Source organism: Syngnathus typhle, linkage group LG2, assembly GCF_033458585.1.
Source record: "Syngnathus typhle isolate RoL2023-S1 ecotype Sweden linkage group LG2, RoL_Styp_1.0, whole genome shotgun sequence".
Classification (NCBI taxonomy): domain Eukaryota; kingdom Metazoa; phylum Chordata; class Actinopteri; order Syngnathiformes; family Syngnathidae; genus Syngnathus; species Syngnathus typhle.
Window position 1 is genome coordinate 16,967,824 of NC_083739.1, and position 20,857 is coordinate 16,988,680.

The following is a 20,857-nucleotide window of genomic DNA, read 5'->3' on the forward strand; positions in this document are numbered from 1 at the left end:
GAACCGTCGTTGTCAAACACAATCTGTCCCGTATTGTTTTTCCAAGGTGTAATTTCTCACAACATATGATGTAACGTCAATCCATTGCTCCAAGCAACAATTGTCGATCGCGATATCATTATGCATGGTTTTCATGACCTGCACCTTGTAACTTTTGGAGCGAGAAAAGAAAACACAACCACCATTGGGGAACGCCTTTATTTGAAGGTCCACACCTGCAAATGGATTGATGTCAACTTCTTGTTCAGGACTTGGAGGTCATCCATTTTGCATGTTCTTTAGAGGAAGAGCGGTAGCTTAAACGCTATGTTGTGCTTTATTGACGGCAAGCAAAGAGACGGTCGATGAGTCAACATTATTGACTTGGGGACCAATATTGGAGCGAGGAAAGATAAACTTTGCTGAGGAAGATGCTTTCCCGGCCGGCGATTTGGGCTTAAATGGTTTCATTGTGCGCCGTAAGCCAAGGTCAGACCTAGGGCTTTGGATTTCATAGGCTGGATTTACACGACTTGGTTGAAGTGACATAATTACGATTTTGTTTGCTCCCAAGTGGCTTGATTCAGATAGAGGTCATGGCAGCAGTGAACTAGAACTTGGTGTGCATATTGAAACGTGGAAGAGTGTTTTTAAGCACTATATTAAATTTGATTATTATACAAATTAGATAGTCTTTGCTGCTCCCAAATAAAGGATTACGCTACAAAACAAACATGGACGGACATCTTGAATGCAACATTTGGGCACATTTTGCAGTAAAAGAAAAATAATAATACCTCCCTAACACTTACAAAGTAACATTACAAAAAACGACACCAATAATCAAAAATCATAAATGTGTCCATATTAACAAAATGCTACAAAATAAATACTTTTAAATATGATAAGAATAATGTAGATTTGTACTGCAGTGATTGATAATAGTATGGCTGAAAAGCTGCTTCTTTTGGAGTCACACGAAATATTCGTTACTAAATTTATCTGTGTTTATTTTTGCTGCCTTAAGTCAAATATTTTGTAAGAATATTATGCAGCAATGTGATTATAGGCTTTGTGATTCATCGTTAGCTGGCTTCAGGCTTCTATTTATCTTTTTTAACTTAACACAGCTTGCAAGCATATCTAAAGCTAATTGCAGAAACCTTATACGCGTCTAAGCAGCTTCCGTTCAGGCTTTATCCATTTCTTTCGGGGTTAGGTCATCGGCCTCACAATTCTAAAGTCCAGGGTTCACATCTGGGATGCGGGCTTTTTTTATTTTACACAGAAAGTTTTCATAGTCTTTCCTCTCCAAACCCTTATGTCAGTTTCATTGAAGATTAAAAGTGTGTTATTTGTCTATCTGTGCCCTGCGATTGGTTGGCGACTAGTCCAGGATGTACCCAGCCTACTGCCCAAAGTCAGCTATGATACGCTCCAGCTCAGCTGAGCCAATGATAACAGATACTATTGAAAATGGATGGTCAAATAAAGGCGCTATCCGTGGTGCTGAAACGCTCTCAATTGAAATCTGTTGTTTCTTGCATGCAAACAAATGACAAAATAAATGGAAAAATAGTTAGATCACAGGAAGGTTTATGGAAAGAAGGTTATATACAAGTAAATTGATTCTTGTCAAAATCTACTGAGGCAGAAGCAACCAAAAATATTCAGATTGTAAATCACAGATTGTAAATCTGCCCAAGTTTGAACGGTATTTTGCCCAACATACAACCGTTGTCGGTCTTTGTCATGAGAAGCACCTTCTCTTTTTGTATTAGAACTCACTTACATTGTCATGTAAATTTAGGCCATAAAGCATTCTAAGTGAATGGAAGTGTGATTTAAAGCTAAAACGCGTTTCCTCTTCCACCTCTGCCTGCGCTATTGCAACAAAAACAAATCCCGGCAGTGGCTGTCTGCTGTCCGGAATGACTGCCCATGATGGACCAATCAGGCGAGCTATTTGTTTGTTGCCGTGGCAAGTCAAGACATACGGATCGTGCCTCAGGTCCCCAGGGAACCTCTGCGCACTGTGGGGGCCTTGTAAGGGTCACATGGAAAAGATCTGGTTTGGATCAAGAGGTGACGGGTGAATGGTGGGGAGCCTGGGGGGCGTTGTTTGAGTGGAAACCTGAGGACGACCAGCTGGATAATTGGGGTACATGAAGAAAAGTCTGACATGTTTTGCATGCAGGGTTTCTCGTGTTGCAGCACGGCATCCTTATCATTCCGCTTGCGGAGGAATGGCTTGCAGGTGCTGAAATGGAAATGAAATGAATGCCACAAGAGGTGTTCCAGCTCGCCTTGTAGAAAAACACATTGAGCCAAATTGTGGAACGTACTCCTGCAAATTGCTGCAAGCAGACCGTCGCTCGCACTTTTCTCCTTTTCTCTCTCCTCTCACCGACTCCTTTTTTTTTCCCCCTTACGCCTTTTGCCTTCCCATCTTCAGGATGGTGTTCAAAATGAAATCTCCCAAATCACCATTTCTCAAGCGGCAGTGTGGTGTTTTCTCCATATGAGGTGTTGCTGTGGCAACCGAGCTATAATTCATCCCCCCGCTGTCTTGTAAAGATCATGGATGCATGCTTTTGGCCTGAAATATCGTTCTTGCTCTCCATAACATGTGGTTGGCGATGATGTTAAAGTGATTCATTTTGCATTTTGGACAGGATGAAGGGGGTCAAAGTGACGGGTCATGTGTGCTGGCTGCATGCAAGATGACGGTAATAGACTTGCGTAAAAAGCATACTCGTAATAAAGGCTGACTTAAGGGAAACTGGCCCGGTTTTGTGTTTTTTTCATTAGCAGAATCTGGAAGTTGGTCCGTCTGCCAGGGAGGTTATGTTTTTTATCGAAGGTTTATTACTTTGCAGGATTATGCAAAAAAATACGACTTATCTGAATTCCATGAAACTTTGATGAGGACAAGGGCATGGGCCAAGAGAGAAACCATTTCATTTTGGTGCAGAGTTGAATAAATTTACAGATCCAGGAACCCCACAATCCTTCAGCCCCCCCCCCCCCTCCCTCTACTTATTTCTTCACTTTTCCTTCAGTTTTAAAATTCAGACATACACAGCTGTCTTTGAAGGCGTAAAATTATCTTTTTTCAGTCTTTCTTGAGTTATGAGGAAAGACATTGTAGTTTGTTTAATAGTGAAGGGGATTATCCAAAACCTCCAAATTATCTTCAGGCAATTATACAGCAATACAGAATGACTTTTCTTTTACTAGTTTTTAAGTTTTTTTCTCCTCCGGGCCTACAGTTTCTATTCACCTGCTTTGGGTACAAGCCATTCATAGGATTCAGCACCTGAACCTACTGCACCCGTGCGGCCGGTTTTCGAAATCTAGAAAGGCAACTGGACATGTTCAGGATTGTCTGTCCTTGGACGCTTACAATCTATTGAGTGTCACACGTGTTCAGCCGTGCAATTAGTCAAAATGTCTGTGCGCAGTCACTGGTCTCGCTTACTGGCCGTACTTTTCGCTGTGGTTGTTCCTCTTGGTTTACCTCGTTTAGGAGTTTGTTAGCCAGATGAATAATGGATGAGGTGGCTTGTGGCCCTGGCAACACACCAAGCACATTGCTGTGATGCATTAGCTCGTAAAAAAATAAAAGATATCAAGCCTGGTGACTCCCTCCAGTCCCCCTCCCCTCGCTCTGACTCCACCTTGCCACTTGTGGATGACAGACGAGTTGATGTATAGGCTCTCGCTCTTGTTGAGTCTTGCCGGTCGTGCTCTGGATGAAGAGAGGAGACTGTATAGCAATTGTTTCTTCTTGTCATCATCCATGTGAAGCTAGTGTCAGAGAGGGGCATACGTATGCTTCACCCCTTTATTTATTCAACACTTTTGTGTTGCTCCTTATGCGCATACAAGTAGTGCCTTTACAACAAAAAACAAGATTCCCTTCCTCGCGAATGTCGCAAGAGATTGGGCAGTTAGAAAGAGGTAACCCAGGGGTCATTTAGATATTCAAAAACCACATTAAAGGAATATTTGAGTTTCTGCACGTCTTTTCACTGACTTTAAAAACCTGAAAGCTGCCAATACTCATTGTTGGTATTTTTCCAGAACATTTCTCTTTAGTCCTTTTAATTTGTACCTCGTAGCACCTTTGGAATATCAAAAGGGGTCATGTTTTTTACGTTTCTCTGTTCTCTGGTGAATTCCGAGTTCTTGAGGGTTTTGTTGTGGGAGGTTCAGAAGAAGCTGAGGTTGACTGAGGGTGTTTTGTCTGCATGGGGGCTTCTTTCCCCATCAATGGCTTTCTTAAATTTGCAGGCCACTGCAATTGCAACGGTAGTTCTGCTGATTTCTGAGCTTAGTAGAAATATACTGTACATGCTGACCATTGGTGGGAAGGGGAGGGAGGGAGGGAGGTAGGGAGGGAGGGAGGGAGGGAGGGAGGGAGGGAGGGAGGGAGGGAGGGAGGGAGGGAGGGAGGGAGGGAGGGAGGGAGGGAGGGAGGGAGGGAGGGAGGGAGAAGAGAATTGCATGTGCTGCATGTGTTCTGATTATGCTTGTCGGAGTGTCATGTTGGGATCTTGAACAACATTTGTTCATGTCTTTAAGTTTGTCATACTTTGTACTTGTAGTCTTTCAAGACAGCTGCACGCTGAGCAATGCAACTAATCTTGAGGAATGAAACTGGACAACCAGATTACAGTAGTTATAGGTGTATACCTTGTACACCTACCAACTCATTGCAACAACAACAATAACAAAAGTGACCTCTGGCGTTCTTATGAACATTTTCAAGCAGTGCATACGTTTTATTGAACCACAAACAATATGAACCGACAAATCAAATTTGTTGACTTGCTGTGATGTATCATTTATGAACAACGTCACTCTTTATTGGCAGAGTTCCATGCCTTCACATTCAAAACGAAAAACAAAAACAGAGGTTCCGCTGCAATTATAATCAAATTTTGCAAATGCTTTTGAATAATTCCAAGCCTCCCCCAATGAACTGCGGATAAGCTCTACCATGGAAAAAATAAACGTCTTTTTGTTGGTGAACCATGACTAATTTTTATATGATGTCAAAATAAGTTGTTTTGTTGGCAGAATACTGATTTTCTGCAAGACGTTGATTGTGTGCATGTATTTGTACATGGAAGAAAAACAAATGGTTTATTCAAATCTATTTGCATTTTCATACCAAGTTCCTAATGGTCAATGGAATTTACTTTTGTACAGTGTCTTTTTTGCTTTAACAAACCTTCCCAAAGTGCTTGTTAACTTTTAATAAATGCCGCTAAACAGGCCATTCATTTGCCCATCTGTGTGATTACTGCTGCAATAATTGTGATGAGCCTATTTTGGCACAATTCCAGCATGCTGTCAGACTGCACCACTTTGAAAAAGAACCAGAACTATGAGGGAGAAAGAGATAGCGGAAACTACAGCGAGTGACTACTTTTGAAAGAACAACGTGAGCATATGCATGTAAAATTTATGGCCATATCTTTCGTAGGCTGAATCTAAACGTAGCCGGCCAATTAATATAGCCCCTCTCCCTCTATCAGGGAAAAACCAATTCGACAGGCAGCCAGTGACAGAGACAGAGAAAAAAACTGCAGCGAGCTGTGTTCTGTACATGCAAATGAACGGCCACTGCTACAAAATCGCTTCTCCGTGTCACTTTCAATAGGACAAAGATGATCCGCGTGTTTGTGTTACATTTGCATGCTGCTCTGCACTGTTTAGACAAAGATCCAGGCACGTACGCAATGAAGAAGCTGCAAAACAAGGGAAATGTCGTTTAAAAAAAAAATGCACATAAGGCCTTTTGATTGAATTGGAATGGAAAACTGAATATTTTGCCAGGCGTGACGCTCATTAAAATAAAACAGGAGCTGTGCATGAAAGAATTGTTCATTTTGTGCTTCGGTACTCATCGTCCTCTGTGAATAGCAGCACACTTCTTTGGCCAGAGTGGCTTTGGCATTGAAACTATATTTCCCTGCCAAACAGGAGAGGTAACACGCAGTATGCTAGTCGACAAGTCAGCTTTACCGTTTCCAACAAACCACATTGATGTTGAAAGCTCAGTTGACTCGTCACTAATTGTTGTTGGGGAGGAGGACCTTTGACTGTGCACTGTTGGTGTCAGACTGCAATGACTACGTTGACATGCCGTCGATATTTGGGTTAAGGTCAAAATTGAGGTTTTGGAAATATTTTTTATGTGCAACCAGTTTTCATGTGTTGGCTGACAAGAGGTACGTGGTAATTGTGATCAATTGGAATATAGACATCAAATCTGCTTATTATTTTCTCCCGTCAATAAACGACATTATAGTCATCTCTTTCAGTCTACTAATTGTCAGTTTTGTGCTTCGTCTGAGTGTCACCAGGTTTGTTCACCTTCACTTGTGGATTGCGTTCTAGACGCTGCCTACTATTGAAGTCGTTCCTACCCTCAAAAGACCCAAATTCCTTGTGAATAGAACATTCTACATTGCACTTAACATCTGATATCTATTTTTCTTCAGAAAGACATCCAACCACTTCACTCTGCTATGATACCATAGAGGTTGCTTTATTTTTGGAAAGCCAGCTTCTCTTTTCTAATAACTGGTCGGCATGCTTCTCACTGCATTCTAAGACTGTGCCAGATCTCGGTCGTCTGATTTGTGAGAATCTGCATCATCCATTAGCTACCTTTTCCAGTGGTGACCTTCCAGTCTTTTCAGTTTCCCAATTAGACCTGGAGGCTTCGTGAGGTCACGTGTCAGTCACAAGTATCATCCTCCACTATTATGACATGCTGCAGACAAACCTCGGGAGTTCTTTCACCCACATTTTCTCTCAAACCCTTGTTATTCAGTTTCTCTAATTCATTTATTTGATATGCAATTAAGCTCTTCCCAATTATGTTCTTTTCTGACATTAGCTTGATTTGTTACGAAAGATATTATTTCTCTTTTTGAAATTACTTTTCTATTTCCTGACAAATACTCGAACCCTGGCCACATCTATCATCCACCCACGCTTACTAAACAAATGTCTTTCTACTACTGTCAGAGTTCTACTATTTGACTAAAGTTCTGTTGTAAGCAGGTGTGGCCATTATTTCGACAAAGTCCTGCCTTAACTATTAGTTTGAACCAAATTGAATAGTAATTGTCCGCCACATTCTCCGTAGAGGATAGTGCATGCAATTTACATGTTGTGATGAATAATTACACTTCTTGCCAGTGAAACCTGGTAACCGACACTTTGCTCATAAGAAATAAAGAATACAAATAATCTGCCAGGGGAATTTTAATAGGCTAAAACAAAGTGTAATTCGTCCGAGGATGTGCCGTTGCAAAGCAGAATAATGATAATTGGAATTAATACCTCAATTTGCCCACCTGCAGGGAGCTGTTCCTCTGCAAACTCAACTGCACGCCCCGTTGCACATGAGGGATTCAACACGTGTCAAACTAATGACCCCAAAAGCATCATTTGTGGCCTTTATACATAGCAAAGGATTCACAAACCCCAATTGAAAGATGATAGATGATGTGTTATTTTGTGTTTATGACATTTCTCTCACACATTTTGTGACTAATATACCCAAGCTTAAGAACAAAAAGGGGACCTCTAAAGAAATGTAATCTGACTCAATGAAGCCTGCAGATCCATCAAAACAAGTTTGACTACATACTTTCGGAAGAGCTTTGACCAGGTCTAATGCAGAAAATAAATGCTGCTTCTTAAGAAATACATCCCTCGTGTGCTTAGTCAACCTCATGGACTTAGTTTTCTACTTTGGGTTTTCGTTTTCAGGGCACAGCTTTGCAAAGCCGGCAAAATTGTGTTTGACTGTGAGGAACACTGCCTTAGAACTTTTCATAAAATGGAAGAAGTTTAAACATCTACCGTTGGTGCTTTTAAGATTTAAATGTGCGTGAACATAATTTTATTGAATGACATTCACTTCTTTTGGATTTCCGCCTCGCGTTGCCCTCAAAAATCAAGGCGAGTTTCCCTTAGAGTCATGGCAAAAGTCAAAAGCATCCACGGGCAGAGTTTGTACTTTGATTCTCTGGAAAAAAAAGATGATGAAACTCTCGTATGTATGTATGACTCGCACCGGGGGCGTTAAACTTCTGTGAAGCCACTGTGCATCAAAATGACGTAAGGCGTCTCTCATCTCTCGTTATGTTGTTTAAAGTGCATTTTAAAGGCCAGATTTGCTTCTATTGCTGATAAACCTTGCAGCATTTCCGTGAAGAAATCTTCATGTAGCACGGCCAGCTGTTGTGTGCATCTTAAAGCAGCAGCCTGGAGACACACACACAGAGAAAACCCATGCACATTATTGACCCATCACTGCCAATCACTTATTGAACTCGACAAACGTCTCTCTATAAGAAGCAGATTTTTTTTTGTCCAAGACCCTCTCATCATCCTATTCATCTTCATCATTAAACAGGGCAGAGCAGCTCCTTTAATCATATTTGTAATTTCAAAAGCTTCATGAAAGAGATGTTAACCTTGTACGGTACTGTTGGCATTAAAAATGGATCAAAGCGGCTCGGCTTTGATGTGGACGAGAGCTCCCGCCAGATCCATGTCACCCTCTGCTGGAAGGATGCGGCATTTCACTGACCGGATGCGGTTGCTCGACCTTTTTCACGCACGCAAACAGTTGTAAAAGTGACAAAGACAATCAACAGACCACGATCTTGACCTTTTTCTTTTTCAGGCAACACCATTGCTCCGGTTTTGATATGCAGATGGATTGTTTGGGTTGTTTAGGTACAAGGACACACCCCTGTGTGGGTGAGGATGATGATGATGATGAAGACAGCCAGGGACGTATGGGCTCCGTGGCACGGCTGCGAATGGCAGAGATGAAGATGGAGGCAGAGTTGTAGCTGTAAAAGACAGAACATGAGAGAGTGAAGAAACATAAATAATTGATGCTGGATCCCGCCTCGCATCTGCCGCCTGCTGTCGTTGAGTTTATTCCAAGCCGAAACGTAGCATGACCTCATTATCGCATTAGGCGAGCAGTGAGGAATGGCTTTTTAAAAATATCTTTTTAAACATTTAACGATACAGATGCAAATGCCTCCACATTCTTGTGTTTTGCTTGAGACGCAAATGGGAGAGTGTGAGGATTTAGTAACGTTGGTGTCTGGGCGGGCGTGAATGTTGGCTGTCGATTTGCAACGAGGCAAAATGGAGTGCAGTACTCGGCTGCAAACAGCAGAGGCGCTGTTGATTTAGTTTCAACTCAAAGTCAAACATAGTGTCAGGAACGGGAAGATGACGCACGCAAACTTCTGCAATGATAAAAACAACATGGCATTTAAAATATAATATTTCAAATGTCAACCGATATTTTTGTGGCGGTTACTCATATGGAAAGTAATGTAGTGAGTTTCGTGCTTTATTTTTCTACACAAATTCCCAATGCATTATTCAACTCATGTTAATTATTCCCTGCAATAATGCAGTATATTTTTCTCTTGCTTATTTTCACATACATGGAATTTCTCAGACTTATTTTCTTTCATTTGATGTGCATACGGGACTATGCATTGGTGTTTGATCAAACCTTTTCAGACCAATACCACTAATATGTTTTGTATCTTGAAAAATTCCTTTCTTTTTTTTCCTGATGCTTTCTATTTGTTGGTGTGTTAAATAACAGCTGTATAGAGCCTGTTAGGAGTGAATGGGACTCATGGAATGCCATTGTTTTGCATTAGGCATCGGTGGTTGGTATCAGTAGCCTCCATGAGTACTTGATTCTTTGAAACAAGGATGATATTGTCCTGATATTGATGCTATACTCTCAAATTAGAAATTCCGTGATAGTATCTTAATATTCTTTATCATGGCAAATGGTCTGATAAATTTGGTTAGCAGTGACATTATAACATATGCAAAGATTTCAGTGCTATTCTGTCATTGAAAAAGGTTGCTGGGTTGAATGTTTATATAAAAAAGAGACTTCATGCTCAGATGCTTTAACCCGTCAGTGAGCTAATCAAAATCTGTTGGAGACCCCCTCTCTAATGGTTTGTAAAAACACTTTTGTTCAAGAGATTCTTTTGATTACACCCAAAACAAATGGGGTTGGCTGACATCTCCCAAGACCTCGAAGCTTTTGTTTAGCCGCTACACTGTTGTCACCCTCCCCTCCTGGAGGACGACAGCACAATTCTGCAAAGCCTTTATTCTTGCTCGTTCGATTCCCAACCCCTCCTCCCTTCTCCCTTTTGTTAAGACAGCCTCTCGTCCAACGCCCCCCATCTCTCTCTCTCTCTCGCTTTCTCTCCCTCTCTCTCGCTCTGTCTCACTCTCTCTCTCTTCGCACTCATTCATTTTACCAGCTCAGGGCTGGTGCGCTCAAGAGGAGCGTGCTTGGAAAACAAACAACACACTGCTGTTATTTTTCTTGGGGGAAAAAAAGAATATTCCAAAGTGTAAGGAGCTTCTTTTTGCTTTTGGGCAACGCTCATCCTGCCCTATCGTTTACTTCCCACCCCCAATCTCTCACTGGCACTCTGCTCTCTCTATTGCCACATCTGTGCGCTGACTTGGCTGAGCGGCTCACTCGTGGCTGCCCCAGCCGGCTGAGGGTGTTGACACTGGGACCACTACCTGCTGCCGGGGGATTAAGCGTGCTTTGAATACACGGAGACTGCTTTGTCGCTTTGGTTGCTGACCGCTGCGAGGGTCCACGTCAAGGACACATAAACCCACGTGGCCAAGACACCGAGCACGGACCAAGGCAATCCAAAGGAATGGATGCTCAGGGAAGCGTAAAGGAAAGCTGACAATAAACTGGTGAAAGCTGGCAGAGAGTGAAGAAGTTGTTTCCTGCACGGACCCCGTAACGGAACATAACGATAAATCGGATCAGGGTGCAGTGAGAGATCTTTCTTCTCATTTTTGCTATTGGGATTTTCAATTCTGGTGGTAATATGCTCCAAGAGAGCACCACAAATCTCCACCTCTGGCTGCGCTTCATTTTTCACCCTCTTTGAGTTGTTTTCTTCAAAGCGTTAACCTCGTATTGCTCATCCTCACGGAACCACTCTGACAGCTTGCGTGGATTGCAATCCTCAACTTTTCTGCCTTTCTAACACTTCATAAGGCGTGAGGTGTACGAGAGGTAGAATAACAAACCCAAGAGCATGTGCTCATTTTTTTAAGGCATCCAGCTGCTAATCTGCCGCAGCAGACATACTCCAGTGCCGGTGTCAGGTTCTCATGTGGCACACTTGTATATCTCTCCACTGTGACCAGCTTGTCCGCGGAATACAAAGAAACAGCTGTGTGGAGTTAGAGGAGCAAATTGTTGTTCATCAGAACAGCGAGCACTGAGGTTCCGTGGAGAGCTTGGAATAAGATGCTTGACACCTTGCTGGCGAGCACCAGACCTTGGCATGGTTTCTAAGGACATTTGACTTGGGGGAAGAGGGCTTTTAGGAAGAGGGAATCCCCTCATCACCCGACGAATCAGCAATCAGGGTCACTTTAAGGACAGAAGAGGATTCCTGTTGGAATTGAAGTTTCTCATGGATACATTACTTTTTTAAACTGCAGTTTTTCCCCGATAAGTCGGAAGCATAGCAGTGGAACACTCGTACACATATTATCACCACCTACTTATACTTTTAGATTCACAGTAAGTATTAACACCTTGCCGCCACTCATATATTCCATTCTGAAAAGACCATTTGGAGTTTCCCCAAGGGGCCCACGACAGGATGTAGGTAGTAAGAGGCTAGTATGGACAGGTGGTGGGCCGACTCTAGCAAGTCCCCCTCTGTCCAGCCTTCTCCCCACCACGTGGATGTTATTGTATTTAAAAATGCATTGCTTGGATACGGCTGAAAGTTTGCAGCAACCCTTCTCAGCAGGAAACAATCGGCGTGTTCCCATCACAGTCTACATCTGGAAACGCAGCTGAAAATCCGGACCATTACAGTTGCTTTTTTTGTTTTGTTTTTTCTTCATTGGGTGTCGTTTACCCAACCGCCATCATTTTCTCCAACGGGTCTTTGGGCGCCTCTCGACGCCCTCCTCGCCCCGTTATCTCCTCGGCCGCCCTGGACGGAAGGGGGTCGATGGAGTGGACCATGGCCGGGTGCCATTATCCTTCTCCAACGCCACCGGAGCGGGAGCGGAGGTACCAGCACAAAGTGTCTCTGGTGGTGCGCTACTTTATGATCCCCTGCAACATCTGCCTGATCCTGCTGGCCACGTCGACGCTGGGCTTTGCCGTGCTCCTCTTTCTCAACAACTGTAGGTTTATAACTTCTGAATCCCGCATTCACCTAATTGTTGTGATTTTGTCCATGTCAGCGGGCTAGATGCACCGGACCTGTTGCATCTTAAAAGCAGGATAAAAAAACGTACTTACAGAACAGTTCGGTTTTGTAATTCTTGTTGCAGAAAAGGGGCGTGTCCAATTTGCAATGATCACATAATGTTTTCGTACAATTTCTCCGTGTTTGGAAAAAGTCCACAGTCAAAAAAGCAGTTGGCTGTGTCACTCTTAAGTTTGCTTCTATGCTGTTTAATCCTTACTTGCTTTTGCTTCTCATGTTGCGTTTTTGTGGGGGTGGGCAAGTAAAATGGGATAAGGAGGATCATTTCTAACCTCATTTCAAGGCAGACAGAATGACACACAATGTCGGCCAAACGGCACTTTTCAAATGATGTGAAAAAGTGGAATGGAGAGATGGATGAACATGTGATCCAAGAATAACGATTGTTGTACTCCTTCTTGTTGTATGTTCCCATACATACACACACACGCATGTACGCGCAGACACTCACGCACGCACGTACGCACGCACACAAACACTGTGAAGGTGTTTGACTACATATAGATAAAAGGGGAAAGTGACATACACAGAAATACATCTTCCGACACACAGCTAAATGTCACACAGAGACACTTATTGATTCTCTAAAGATATTGGCTGAATGATGTTCATGTGGTGACATTCACACCGGCAGCCACTGTGTCAAGAAACTGAGATGGGAGGGGGGGGGGGGGGGGGGTACTAATAGGATTTTCAAAAGACCTTATCATGCGCATGAAAATGGAAAGAATTGTTTCTCCTCGCCATCGCTCGCTTCTTCCCGTATGTCACCTTTCATTCTTAGTATTTGTGTGTCTTGTATTTTCTACGGTCATGTGATTTCAGGAGTATCCGTCCAACTGACAAACACTTAAAACCCTGGGAGAAAAGAATGATGAAATGAATACGGAGTGCGTCTCTTCAAGGGATGTTCTTTGTATTTACTTAATAAAGAGGTGTGTCCCATGACATTTAACCAGACCCGTGACATATGCCCTTTAAATTATTTCACAGCGTTGTCGATAGAAAGCGTCTTCCCGATGAAAATAGGCTCCCGTCATGAATGACTGGGACACGGCTTCAGCAGACACTTCATTATTCACTTGAAGCCCCGGCCTCGTCTTTCCACTCTCCTCTCGTTCCCGCTCTCTTTCTTCCCCTCAAGCCCCCAGCTGTTGACAAGCAATTCTCTGTCAGTCTCGATTTAAAAGTCGGTTGCGTGTTGGGATTCTTGGAAATCTCGGGAAAGACTTGCGTATTCTGGCATAAAAATTGGTGCTTTAATTGATGTGCTTTATCGCTCTCACTATCCCGCGCAGTGTAGAGTCATGCAGAGTGGTTTCAAGGTGTGAAATGCGCTGCAACAGCAGCTCGGACCATCAGGGGGCTCTGTTTAGTGAGACTGACATTTGAGTGTGATGAAGTTCTGCACTCCAGCTAGCTGCTGCTCCGAGATCCATGCATCATTGAGGAAGGGCCGTGCCGTGTTGGCATCAGGATTTTTGCCTTTGAACCATTGTGCCTCCAAGGTTGAACATAATTCATTCTGGTGACCAAAGATTGATTCACATTCCTCCACAAATTTACAGAAAATAATGGATTTAGTATTCATGTTTTTTTTGTTTTTTTTGCATCAAACTCTCATCAACATAAAACCTTTGCTAGTTGTTAAAAATCCTTGAAGTTATGGTGATCTTGTGTTAAGTCTGTACTCTGAAATATTTTCTTGCTGTAGAGGCATATTGATTCCAGATATTCTTCTTCTTGAAGTCCGAAATGTACAAGTTGGGGGACATCTCAATTTATTGGTTGCACAGTACAAGTGTGAATCAAAAGTATTTCAGATGGGCTCCTTATTTGTGAACTTTTTGTAATAGATACAACATGGGTCGCAGTTGTACGTGGGTTTTTAAGGGTATGATAGTTCACGTGTGACACAAAATTTGCTCTCCTCTCTCCTAATTCTGTAATTAGGCGATTCCGATAAACAGTTTGAGTTTTGATTGAAGCGACAAAGTTATGATGATGTGTTCCCTATTGCATATGGTATGAAAACATATTGCCTCTGTTATATTGGATAACTGTCAAGTCAGTACTATACATGACATTTGTTGACAAAATGTGTCTTTATTTGCTGCAGGGTTTCACAAACTTATTTTTATTTTGCTCTTATGTCTTTCAGACAAGCCTCCTCACTTTACACCGGCTCAGCCTCCTGATGGTAAGTCTTCTGTGCTTTTATTATTGACTGCTTTTGTTTTAGGGATACTGCAGTTAACTAGAGTGGGACTATGCACAGAAAATTGATGACATCACTACATTGACTATAGTTCATTACCTGATGTGAACCTTCAATGTCTTCAGTGCTTGTCTTTTTCTTGACGTTGCCATTTCATGGAGATGGATGTAAAATATATTCACAGGACATGTAAATGTGTGGAGAAAATGGAAATGACCTATGGACATTTTCCTTGATGTCTCTGAATATACCTCAGATAAATATTCATTTGTGAATTTTAATTTGCAGATTAATCTTGAATCCCATCACGTCACGTTTTCTGACAATGAGTGGCATGGTGATTGCTTCAACTGATTGGCTCTGCTTTGCAAATTGGACTTTCAGGACCGGATTATCCACATGTTTCATTAAATGTTTCTTGTAGTTTCTTAACACATTTCTATTTCGAAGCTCAGCATGAATATTTATCAGCTGTTGCACAGTGCGATAGTGCTTGATAGATTTTAGCTATGGAGTTTTTCAAAGCCTTGGGCTGGGCTTTTGCGAGCTCTTAAGGTAATGGATCATCCTGTTTGTTGGTAGGCACCAAAGCTGGCTGCCTAAAGGGCCAACGAGTAGAATGATTCCATCCAGACAGTTGAGGCAGCTGAATCCTACTTTGATACACTAAGGCTAGGTTGCATCAACTAGGTTTAATTTAATTTTAAAATTAGCTCGAATTAGAGGTTAGTAAAAGAAAGCTAGGTTTAAAATCAAGTAGAGCTCAGTATTTCCAGTAAAAAGAAGAAAACATGGTTTAGATTAATTCAAACTAATTTATAGGGATAGTTGAGGATATTGTGTGCTCACGTAGTGATTGTTTTTTTTTTTTTGTCAGAGTTCATTCGTGGTTGCAAAGATGTTTTCCAGACACGTCAAATTTGGAGAGCCCTGACGGTAGGGCGGTGTTTGCCACATGCAGACACATACAGAACTTTGTCACTCAGTGAGATGTGGCCTTCGCTAGCAAAAAACGTTAACCTAAAGTTACTTGATACCTTGATCAACTACGTTATAATGGCTCAGCAGAGAAGTTTAAACTTGCTCTTCTTTGACAACAACTTGTTGACCAAATCAATTGAGCAAATAGAAGACAAGCAAACAAAAACATGGTGTAAAAGAAAGATTTTGTTTGGCAGTAAGTGCCAACTGGAAGTTAGAACATTTGGACCAAAGTGAAAAATAAACATGATGTTGCTCAATTAAAGCTTGCTGGAAAAACCATTCAAAACCTGTCTCTGCCATGTATGTTAATCCAGTCTTGCGGTTTAGCTCCATCATAAAATTCAGGAGTATTGAGCCTGTCTGGCATTTTCTTCGAGAAGTTTTGCTCTATACATCTAAACAAAAATGCTGCCATCGTTAAAGTTGAAATGCACAAGGCGTCACTTTAAAATGAATACTCAGTCACGGTTTGAACTGGAGTTTAAAGTTGTAGTGCAACAGGATTAAAGTCAAACTATGATTTAATCAAGTCTTGAACTTAAACCTTGTTGGTGCAAGTGCTCCATTCTGCCTCACATAGGCCAATTTATTTGAGTGATTTTAGTCGTCCATCAGCGAGTAGTTGTCCTTTTAGCGCTAATAGGCTGGTCACTGTCTGGAGAGATTGTTGAAAGGGGATTAATTGATCATTTCTTGACTTTCCCTTCGGCCTCCATCTGCTTATTGGGAAGTTGGCCACCCAATAAGCATCTGAGACCTTAGTGCAAGCACTACAATTTAGAGCATGTCATGTATTTACATTTTAATGATATAAACTGAATGAACTTGACAAATGGCAAACTGTAACACACGTTTGAAAAGCAAATATCGTGACAGAATGTAATTGCCTGTTGGGAAGTCTGCCACGTACTGATCTAATTTTACTCGCACAACAGAAATAAAATCCTGCTGATGGACTGAGCCCAAGACTCGTCATGTATTTTCCGTGTCTTGGGGCACAGTTTGTTTCTGCACAAGTCAAGCATTTAAAAACTGCTGCTCGCTCTTAATTACCTTTCCAATAGTTATGTAGGCTTTCCATCAGCCTCCTATGTTTTTTTAATGTCCCAAGGAAAACAAAAAGGCCAGTCTCCAATCAGTGGATTAAGCCCGTCCGGTGGGACGCTGTTTCTGCGGGTCATTTAACGCCGGGGAGATTAGTGAGACAATTACAGTCTACCTCAATAGAAGAACTGGACACTATTTGGAGGTTTAGTAGTTGTGGAGGGGTGATTTAGAAGATGCTCCCCAGCATCCAAGAGCGAATATAACTATGCCATTAGTCAAATCTGGCCCAAAGAGCACAACCAGGGCTCCCACAGAATCTGTCCTCGGCGTCAAGGACACTCCACCCCTTGGTTCTTAATTACATGAAATCACAGACAAGGATACAGAGGAGCGTGCATTTTTTAACAGCCCAGTTTGCCTCAGAAGTGCTGTTGATGAGACGTACTTTTCGGCTCACAGATTGTAAAGGAATTCTCTTGCAAATTAAAGCGAGAGAATCCTGGGTCTTGGGGGACAAATTACCCAAACTCATCCCACAGATGAATGTGTAGTCCCCCTCCCTGCCAGATGAATGACTTATAATCACCAGTCCCAACAATGATAAAAGTCACAAAACAGCATTTAATTAGCTCAGCTCAGCCACGTTCTTTACTGCCGGTTGTGTTTTAATGATAAGACAGTTGTTGGATGTTTGGCAAAGGCTAGAAAGCTCTGCTAATAGGCAGTTAGGGGTCTTACAAGTGTACTTTGGGAAATTCTTTATGGAGGACAACAAATGAGCTAACTTCTTAATTTTGGTGCAAGTGGTTCTGAGGAGAAGAGCTCCATTGTTTATGTTGTCTTCTGCAAAGATTTGTTCTCATTCCTTTAGCGCAGTGGTTCTTAACCTTGTTGGAGGTACCGAACCCCACCAGTTTCATATGTGCATTCACCGAACCCCTCTTGAGTGAAAAACAAAATATTTTCTTTTCAAATTCAAGACATAAATGTTTTTGACTGGTGCACAAACTGAGCCGTTCATGGACATCACCTTGTTGAATGAACGAAACCAACACGAACTCACATGAACTCACAGCAAATGACATACCTGCAAATCAATGTGACTTCTGCTGTTGCCTTTGCGAGACCAGTTCAGATATGCGTCATCACAAATTTACACGACATTCAGGTGTGTTCGGACCTCCGCAGTGGAGGCTCTGCAGAACCCCTCAGACCGACTCACCGAACCCCTAGGGTTCAATCGAACCCAGGTTAAGAACCACTGCTTTAGCGTGTTTTCCTTCCAAGTTGCATGTTTTCATGTCGAACCTGGATTCGCCTTTTGCATGGGGTTTCGCTCAAAGTTTTTTCCCCAATTTTATTTTAGTTAGACACATTGCTGGTCATAAAAAAATAGAGATTAAAAAAAGCAATTCATCCGCCTATCCGCCTAGCCGCCTATCCGCCCATCCACCCAACCATCCATCCATCCATCCATCCATCCATCCATCCATCAATTACGATCATGTTCAGATTACAATTTACAAGCAATTTCAGTCAATCACTCTTTGATTTCTCAGATGACAAATATTTTGTTCTGACAAAATGGCTGCAATCTTTTGCACACAGCTCTCCTGACAGCAGCCAATATTGTTGTCTTCTCTAGTTCTCCAGAGGTTACTCCTCACTGACAGACAAAGTACACCTTGCAGGACTGATATTACATTTGATCAAAGGCAGTGGGACACCTGCAAAAAAAGTGGATTCATGCTTGCTTACACTTTGGACACAGCACCTTCTCCAAATGAATATAAGCTTTTGTCAGCTCAGGGATAATACAGGAACCAAAACACTTTACATCATTAGAAACCAACGATGGGAGGGGGGGGGTGGTACATTTGAACACACACATACTACATAAATATGCAATTTAATCTGCTCGAGTCTCTCCTATGTTCTTCGCAATACACCTGATTCACAGAGGAGCGGAAATAATTTTGACTCAGCCTATCTTAATTAAATCTTTTCACATCATAGATTTCTCGCAACAGAGACAAAATATCTTCTGCATCTCAGAGGCGGGGTGGGTTTACTGGCTGAGAAGGTCTCACATTAAGTTGGCAAATCCATGCTGTTCAAGTTGCCTGCCCAGAAATCCAAGTACACAGACGTGTTTGCACGTCCGAACCCCGGTGGAGGCCTTGACGCCAGCAACACAAAGTTGAATGCCCTTCGAAAGTACACAAAGCTCTTGGTCGGGGTGCTCTGTTTCATTTCATGACCCCGTCACGTGCGTCATGTTTGAGGTTTACCTACCAGAGGAGAAAGAGTGGTCAGTTGCAAATGAATTAATCTCATATCACCACAGGAACACAAATGTTTTGAATGCATTCTTCCTCCCTTCTCCTTAGTTTCACAAAGATCCACTGCCAAAATACTGCTGCAAGTGCAGTAAGAAATGAAAAACTCACCGGCTTGCCCAATATACGTAACATTTTTACACGACCTAGTAGGCTATCATGGCATAGAATTTATTCTAGTAAGTAATCATGTGGCTCATTTTAGGATTCTGGACATTGTACAGATCAGCGTACCTTGTGTGATAAAGTGATAAATATTTAAAAAATGAAACTATTAAAAACATCAAAATTAAATCAAAATGTCATTAATTTTTTTTTCATTAAAAATAAAAACAAGTGAGATAATCTGTGCTTACTCTCTTAGTAAAATGAACCAATCACATTTAAACTGCAAATTTTTCCAGATGCTCCAAGTCACTATACCAATCATGCTAAAGACGGCAAAAAAAGATGGAATAACATTCAAGTAATACGAGTGGGATCATTATTTCTACCTCTCTCAATGGTGGTGATAGTACCCTTTTCACCTTGACATATATTGCGGGAAATTAGCATGTGCTAATATGCTGGAGATGGTTTCCTTCATTCATGTGGAGATGTCGACTCCTTGTCTTACGATCTTCCTTAATAATCATAATTAGTTTATTATATCAAAATCAGAAGTGTTCAGGTAGTGTTGGCGCTAATGAAATTGTTGGGCGGTGTTGACAGAGGTGGTAAAAAGAAAAAAAGCACACCCACGCGCACACTGGCACGCACTGAAAGATAATCATAGTGAGAAATGTCATCGTTAATATGTTGATCAGGCTTAGATATGATAATTAGATTGAACGAAATGTCTTGCCATGTCAACGTGTTGCTGAACAATATCGTACTCTGATTTCCTGTTGTTAACTGAGCCCTCCATCACATTCGTTGTCTTCCATAATGAGGCCGTGTGAAATTATTTAAGTGATTAGAGTAGTGGTGGGGAAAACACACACACACATGCACCCATGCACACACACTCACTCACTCACACACACACACACACGTACACACAATGCCTTGTAGTATGTTTGGGCCTTGCAAGCTTAGGTTGCAATGAAGACACAGCGTTATTAACAAAGATTTGTGGCCCATTATAGCTTTGTTGTTTGCATGAGCTTATTGTTAGCATGTTTATGGATATCACTTGGTTTGTAATACTTGTCAGAGTCTACTGTACTCTGAATTATGCAAACTATCATTTAGATCGTTACGGTAATATATTTCAGATTTCCTAATCTTGTTACTATCTGTTATTTAAATTATTAGGACCTTTTATAAATGTAACTTTACCATTAGGGAAGCGAAACATTTCCGGTTATTTCTTATGCTATTTTATATCTGTACGGCGACCTTGAGTGCCTTGAAAGGCCTCTCGTAAATAAAATGTATTATTTTTATTATAAATGCGAGATGGGATGGTTTTTAATAAGTTTTCACCTTCCCACAACTTTTTTGAGCAGTATATAAACTTACTCTGATATTGTTATTTGCTAGTGTACTTGATGATTATTTGCCATGCTCATTTATTTGGCTTCTTGTATACGAGAATACGAGTTTTGTTTTATTCAGCTCATAAACACATGAATGAATGAATGAATGAATGAATGAATGAATGAATGAATGAATGAATGAATGAATGAATGAATGAATGAATGAATGAATGAATGAATGAATGATGTGCTTGCAACACAGTGAGCATTTTCATACCTTTTGTGTGATCCACTGCATTACCTTCAAGGAGGCGGACATGACAAGTAATTTGTGTTCTGCCTCACACCATTATAATACAAGTGCAAGTGACACCATTTCTTTTCAACCCGTCCACAACACAAACACACACACACACACACACACACACACACACACACACACACACACACATACGCTGCTATATG

At 41.7% G+C, this 20,857-nt stretch overlaps 1 protein-coding gene across 2 annotated transcripts in view; it reads left to right on the forward strand.

Moving 5' to 3' along the window:
* The window catches only part of agrn (agrin), a 175,190-nt gene that overhangs the window by 43,723 nt on the left and 110,610 nt on the right, over window positions 1-20,857 (forward strand). The window contains exons 1-2 of one of the 2 annotated variants that reach the window (XM_061265006.1): window positions 10,438-12,258; window positions 14,506-14,544. In XM_061265006.1, the coding sequence (XP_061120990.1) occupies window positions 12,081-12,258; window positions 14,506-14,544 (217 nt within the window). In that variant the 5' untranslated portion in view covers window positions 10,438-12,080. Of the gene's footprint in view, window positions 1-10,437; window positions 12,259-14,505; window positions 14,545-20,857 lie in introns of those variants that run through there. The other variant, XM_061264995.1, reaches the window with a different exon arrangement.